Here is a 7560-nt window from a genome sequence, read left to right as displayed (position 1 = left end):
GCTACTGATACAAGGCTAGAGAAAAATCAACAGAACAAAAAGGACAATTTGGAAACAGATCTCACACAGACCTCACATATAGTAAAAGTGCCACTCCAATTCAGTGGGGGAAAGAATGTCCTTTTTAACATATGTTATTGTGTCAACCAGGTATCTACTTTGGAAAAAAAAAATAAACCTTGACCCCTATCTCATGCTACACAAAAAAATTAATTCAAGATGAGTAACAGAAAAACATAGGACAATGTCTTTAGCACTTTTAGGGAGGCAAAGATTTAGTGAACAGGACATACAAAAAAATGTATGTTCTCTTGAACTCTCATCCAGTTCCATGGTTTCAAAACCCATTTACTCTTAAATTTTTATTTTAAGTCCTGACCTTTGACCTAAACTCCAGACTAAATATATCCAGTTATCCACCTGCCATCCCACCTGGATGTCCAAGAAGTATGTTAAACAATCTCAAAAAGACCTATATCTATCTCTTAATTTCCCTCACCCCATCCCTTCTCCCTCAATCTTTCCTTTCTCCATTAATAGTACTACCATCCACTTAGTTGCTCAAGCTGAAAACCTAATAATTATCCTGGAATCCTCTCTCTCTTCCCACATCATTACATTAATGTATCTGTCAAATCTAATAACTGAATCCATCTACTTCTTTCCAGCTCTGCTGTTTCCACTCTAGTTCATTTCTCAACAGACTACTGCACCAGCCTCTTAACAGGTCTCCTTGCTTCTTACATCCCTAATGTCTATTCTCCACATAGCAATAAAAATGGTCTCTTAAAAACAAAACATTTCACATCACTCACCTGCTTCCATTCATACATAAAGTATATCCTCTTTGCTATGACCTAAGTGGCCCCTAAATGATATAACCACTGCTGACCTCATTTCATACCACTCTTCCCTTTATCTAAGGTCTGTTTCAATAATTTTTATTTTTTTAGAAATGAGTCTTGCTATATTGCCCAGGCTGGAGTGCAGTGGCTATTCACTGGGATAACTATAGTGCCCTTCAGCTCTGAACACCTGGCCTCCAGCAATTATTCCATCTCAGCCTCTTGGGTAGTGTCTCTATAATTTTTAAAATAATTTACCATCGCTGTATGTTCATATGTCCATTATACATATGGGATTATACATCATACATATCACCTGAGATCAGGAGTTCAAGACCAGTAATTAGTTACTACAAAGTAACTAATTAGTAATTAGTTATTACAAAGTAACTAGTAATTAGTTATTACAAAGTAACTAGTAATTAGTTATTACAAAGTAACTAATTACTAATTTTTATCTTGAGTCATTGGCTTTGGATAAATTTTACTTCACTTTACTTACTTCATTTAAAATAAAATAAAAATGTATTTCTATATATATTCTAAAAATAGAGTATTTTTGCAAGGCATGGTGGTTCACACCTGTAATCCTGACACTTTGGGAGGCTGAGTGGGGTGGATCACTTGAGCCCAGGAGTTAAAGACCAGGCTGGGCAACGTGGCAAAACCCCATTGCTACAAAAATTAGCTGTGCATGGTGGCATGTGCCTGTGGTTCCAGCTGCTTGGAAGGCTGAGGTACAAAGGATAGCTTGAGTCTGGAGGTGAAGGTTGCAGCCAAGATCTTGCTACTCCACTCCAGCCTGGGCGAGAGAGACCCGGGTCAAAATAATAAAAATAATAAGCTAACTATAAGTGAAAAGAGAGAGTAAAAATTAATTTCAAAAACTAGGCAACAAAGTGAGACCCTGTCTCTACATAAAAAAAATTTTTTTTTAAGTTAGCTGGGCATAGTGGTGCATGCCTGTAGTCCCAGCTACTTGGGAGGCTGAGGTGAGAGGATCAGTTGAGCTCAGGACCTTGAGGGTACAGTGAGCCAAGACTGCACCACCGCACTCCAGCCTAAACAACAGAGTGAGAACCTTTCTCAAAAAAAAAAAAAAAAAAAAAAAAAAAAAAAAAAAAAAAAAAAAAAAAAAAAAAAAAGAAAAAGAAAAAGAAAAAGAAAGAATATTTCACTCACATGAAATAGGAAATAGAAATATATTTCTTTTAACAAGGTTATTAGGTTTAAAATTAAATTTTTGAAATTACCTTCTAAACTTATCTTTTTTGTCCTTTAAATCATCAACTTCATTGTGTGTGAACAGATCAGCTATACGTGTGAGAAGATTTGCATTAATACAGTTCATGTTGCATGGGGTAGCTACTATGGCATTCATATTTTTGTGGCAATACTGAATACACTGTTCAACCTAAAAAATTAATAGAAAATAAATGTTGAAAACAGTAGCATGAAGGATAATGTCATAGCAATACCTTTCAAAGATAAAATCCATTAAAAGTCTAATCCATATGTTGTTAGGCACTAACTGTGTTTTGCCTATTTGACTTAATCTACACGGTTCCAAAGGCAATCCAGCAGGTCTAATTTGTAACAACATATATATACATACCTAAAAAATTATTTTCAACCTTCTTTAGAATATTTCAAATAATAATGCATCTTTTAAAATTGTGGCAAGTATAACTCTTAGTCTATAAACTCAAGTGTACAGAATATGTAACTTGTTTTTTTCTTTTGTCGAGATGGAGACTTGCTCTGTTGCCAAGGCTGGAGTGCCGTGGCACAATCTCGGCTCTCTGCAACCTCCGCCTCCTGGGTTCAAGTTATTCTCCCGCCACGGCCTCCCTAATAGCTGGGCTTATAGGCGCCCACCACCATGCCCAGCTAATTTTTGTATTTTTAGTAGAGGTGGGGTTTCACCATGTTGGCCAGGCTGGTCTTAAACTCCTGACCTCGTGATCCGCCTGCCTTGGCCTCCCAAGTGCTGGGATTACAGGCGTGAGCCACCATGCCCAGTCTGTAACTTCTTATAATTAAACTTAGTTATAACATTAACCCTCCTTTTCCTTGGGTGACAGAAACAAAATTTCAGTCAATTCAGAGTTTTCTCAGTTGTGCTGGGTTTGCTCTCTTCTTTACTTCTTCTCTCTCCAACCTGAGGTATGTTCATTTACTTTAAAAGTAAAGAGAGGCTAAAAATGTATTCTTCCAAACATTTATGCTTATGGCATAAAAAATATCCTTTGGGGCTTAGATTTCAAAACTCAAAGATTTCAAAAATTTCAAAAGTAAAAAACTCGTTTAGTCTCTGCTGTTTTTCTGTAACCCTTCCCCGAAGCAACTGGTATCAGCTGGGCTAAATGGGGAAGAGCTAAGGAGTAGAAAGAATACAGGGAATTGGCCAGGGCTGGTGGCTCACACCTGTAATCCCAGGACTTTGGAAGGCCAAGTCACTTGAGCCCAGGAGTTTGAGAACAGCCTGGGTAACACAGCAAGACCCCCTCATCTCTATTTAATTAAAAAAATAAAAGAATACAGGGAACTAGTACAAACCCCAAAGAATCAAATAAACAAACATCACATTTGCTAACATAGAAAAGGAGTATTCTGGCTGTGTGTGGTGGCTCACACCTGTCCCCAGCACTTTGGGAGGCCAAGGCAGGTGGATTGCTTGAGATTAAGAGTTCGAGACCAGCCTGGGAAAAATAGCAAAATCCCATCTCTATAAAAAATAGAAAAATTAGCTGGGCATAGTGGCATGCACCTGTAGTTCCAGCTACTCAGGAGGCTGAGGTGGGAGGACCATTTGAGCCTGGGAGGACCATTTGAGCCTGGGAGGCAGAAGTTGCAATGAGCTGAGATCATGCCACTGCACTCCAGCCTAAGCAACACAGTGAGACTCTGTTTAAAAAAAAAAAAATCATATTCTTGAATTAACAGTAATTTTTTAAATTGTTTTTTGAATTAACAATAATTTCAGTAAAGTGTCTCAGAATTTTTTAGACACTTGAAGGAAAAGAAAGTGTAAGTGAACAGAAGCACTTTGATTTTTTTTTAAGTCAATACTTACTAATGAATCCATTTGTAAAAACTCTGAAGAAATAAGAATTGAAATGACATTTCCTGGCTCTAAAAAGAAATAAATAAATAAATTAGATTTTCCTTTTGATGAGTACCCCAATCTCCTCTGAACAGGCTCCTTCTCACCTTAAAAGAGGATGTTACTATAATAAGAATAATTTAATATAATACTTACTATAGCTTATGGGGTTAGATACATAAAAGAAAGAAAATTCAATGGTAAAACTTAGGGTATATAGAAAATGCACAATAAATTCACCCTGGAGTTAGATTCATATAAAGTAAAAAGACTCCAGCTAAAGATATATGTAATCTTCTCGACTAAATCAGGGACTAATTAAGACTATAATTCACTGCATATAAAATAGAAAAATTTTAAAATTACTATTGAGAGCACTTGTCATTAGAACAGCTATTTTAAAAAGAGTTCAAGGCTTGTTATGAAAACATATTTAATTTTAAGAGATTCTGAAAGATAAGAAAAAATTTACTACTGCAGAGTACTAAACTTGTTTCCTAAAGGCATAATGAGTGAGCTTTCAGGCATACAGAGAGAAAGGGGGATGCTGCCTGATGCTGTAGTTTAGCAAACCTGTCATCTCCCATGAGGTATGTTTAAGGAAAAGAAAAAAGCACTGTTTTGCATCATTACAGTACTAAGACAATTCTAAATAAAGGACTAAACAATGGTTAAAATAAGTAATCCCAATCTCTTTCTAAATAACAATTCTAGATTCAAAGCTCTTCAATACAGATGGTGAAGTGACGAAGAAGCTGGTGAAAAAGCTCCTCAGGAAATGGTAATATACCCCATTCCAGTTAGGAACCAGTGGCTGGATTATTAGAAATTTAATTAGGCATTTTGGTAGTTTTCCTGGTTAGAATAAAGTCTGCTTTTGTAAATGTTTATATTTAAAGCCACTGATTTAAGGTCAAAGATAACAGAATGACTGGTTTTCCTCCCTTCCTCCCTTTCCGATGGGGGACTACAGGCGCCCGCCATTACACCTGGCTAATTTTGGTATTTTTAGTAGAGATGGGGTTTCACCATATTGGCCAGGCTGGTCTTGAACTCCTTACCTCGTGATCCACATGCCTCAGGCTCCTAATATGCTGGGATTACAGCCGTGAGCCACCAAGCCCAGCTTTTTTTTTTTTTTTTTTTTTTTTTTTTTTTGAGATGGAGTCTGGCTCTGTTGCTCAGGCTGGAGTACAGTGGTACGATCTCAGCTCACTGCAAATTCACCTCTGGTTGCAGTGATTCAAGTGATTCTCCTGCCTTAGCCTCCTAAGTAGCTAGGACTACAGGTGTGCACCCCCACACCAGGCTAATTTTTTTGGTATTTTTAGTAGAGATGGGGTTTCACCATGCAGGCCAGGCTTGCTGTATTTCTTTTACCTTTACTATACACATAAATATGCTGAATCAAATAATTTTTTTCTTTCTACATGTTTTGATTTTTATTTCACACATACATATTATAGCTGAGTAGTCTGGAATGTCTGCACTCTGGCTGAAATTTTTGATTTGGCAATCTTGTAATTTTTACTTAAGGGCAACTAGAAACTTTTCCTATTAATTTGATCACTAAAGAATATAATACATTATTAACTTTTTTGGAAAACTTTTACACTGTCAGTATAGATTTATTTTCCAGTAAGAGTTCTCTTTTAATACTACCGTAAATAGCAATTCTAGTGCATAGAAAGACTATTAAACTAAAAGTATGATTATACAATTACATGCCCATTGAAATATTACTAAGGTAATTCTACTAGTACGCTATCATTTAGAACACTGGTTTTTGAACTTTTGATCTCAGGACCCCTTCACAATCTCAAAAACTGAGAATCCTAAAGGGTTTTTCTTTATGTGGGTTGTATCTGCCAGTATTTATCACATTTAAAACAGAGAAATTAAAAAAAAATTAATTCATTTAAAAAGAACAACAAAAGGCCAGGCACGGTGGCTCACACCTGTAATCCCAGCACTTTAGGAGGCTGAGGTTGGTGGATCATGAGGTCAGGAGTTCGAGACCAGTCTGACCAACATGGTAAAACCCCATCTCTACTAAAAATACAAAAATTAGACAGGCATGGTGGCATGTAATTGTAATCCCAGCTACTCAGGAGGCTGAGGCAGGAAAATTGCTTGTAATCCCAGCTACTCAGGAGGCTGAGGCAGGAAAATTGCTTGAACCCATAATGGGGTGGTTGCAGTGAGCCAAGATCACGCCATTGTACTCCAGCCTGGGCGATAGAGTAAGACTCTGTTTCAAAAAAAAAAGAACAAAAACCTATTACATGTTAGCATATTTTTATTAAAATAACTACATTTTCTTTCTTTTGTTTTGTTTTAGGAAAGGTCTCACTCTGTCGCCTAGGCTGGAATGCGGTGGTGCAATCTTGGCTCACTGCAGCCTCTACCTCAAGGGTTGAAGCAATTCTCATGCCTTACCCTCCTGAGTAGCTGGGATTACAGTCATGCGTCACCATGCCTGGCTAATTTTGTATTTTTTTAGTAGAGACAGGGTTTCATCATGTTGGCCAGGCTGGTCTCAAACTCCTGGCTTCAAGTGATCCACCTGTCTCAGCCTCCCAAAGTGTTGAGACTACAGGTGTCAGCCACCGTGCCCTACCTAACAAAACTACCTTTTCTAAAATGAAAAATATGAGGCCAGGTGCGGTGGCTCACGCCTGTAATCTCAGCACTTTGGGAGGCCAAGGCGGGCAGATCACAAGTTCAGGAGTTTGAGACTAGCCTGGCCAACATGGCAAGACCCTGTCTCTAATAAAAATACAAAAATTAGCCAGGCGTGGTGGCACGTGCCTGCAATCCCAGCTACTTAGGAGGCTGAGGCAGGAGAATGCTGAACCCAGGAGGTGGAGTTTGCAGTGAGCTGAGATTGCGCTGTTGCACTCCAGCCTGTGCAACAGAGTGAGGCTCCATCTCAAATAAATAAATAAATAAATAAAGTGAAGAGTATCACTGACATTTTTTGCAAACCTCTTCAATGTCTGACTTAATAGAAGACAACTGAATTCTCATATCTGTTTCTGCAATTTGTGGGTAGTCTTCTTTGATGTTGCACCAAACTTGACAAACGGTAGTTTCTTAAAGGTTAATTGCAATGGTATCTGAAACTGTATCAGACTTTTCTGATTCTGTTAACATCAAAATTCTCTGATTTATCTTGCACTTTGCATGGATCTTTCACCCATGTGTGACTTTTTAAAAATAAAATGCATTGGTCATTTGAAAAATATTGGTTCACTGAGTTATAAAGATATTCCAAATGTTGAAACACTTCATTCACAATACATTTAAAAATCACATTCATGGGCTGGGCTTGGTGGCTCACGCCTGTAATAATAACACTTTGGGAGGCCAAAGCAGGTGGAATCACCTGAGGTCAGGAGTTTGAGACCAGTTGTGACTAACATTGAGAATCCCCATCTCTATTAAAAATACAAAATTAGCCACACATGGTGGTGCGTGCCTGTAATCCCAGCTACTTGGGAGGCTGAGGCAAGAGAATGGCTTGAAGCTGGGAGGCAGAGGTTGCGGTGAGCCAAGATTGTGCCATTGCACTCCAGCCTGGGCAACAAGAGTGAAACTCTGTCTCAA

General features: G+C 38.0%; 1 protein-coding gene across 8 annotated transcripts in view; it reads right to left on the bottom strand.

The window, feature by feature from the left end:
- Positions 1-7560, bottom strand: part of KIAA1841 (KIAA1841 ortholog) — a 62656-nt gene that overhangs the window by 43499 nt on the left and 11597 nt on the right. For all 8 annotated transcript variants that reach the window (XR_005202877.1, XM_037744462.1, XM_017545001.2 and 5 more), the window contains 2 exons: positions 3922-3980; positions 2099-2259 (listed from right to left, as the gene is read on the bottom strand). Coding sequence is in view for 7 of the 8 variants with exons in the window: in XM_037744462.1 (XP_037600390.1) it covers positions 2099-2259; positions 3922-3980 (220 nt within the window). In the remaining variant the exon portion in view is untranslated. The remainder of the gene's footprint in view (positions 1-2098; positions 2260-3921; positions 3981-7560) is intronic.

The sequence above is a fragment of the Cebus imitator genome, unplaced genomic scaffold (assembly GCF_001604975.1).
Source record: "Cebus imitator isolate Cc_AM_T3 unplaced genomic scaffold, Cebus_imitator-1.0 Scaffold175, whole genome shotgun sequence".
NCBI classification, from domain to species: Eukaryota; Metazoa; Chordata; class Mammalia; order Primates; family Cebidae; genus Cebus; species Cebus imitator.
Note: the sequence above shows the minus strand (reverse complement) of the source record. Positions and strands in the feature narration are given on the sequence as shown.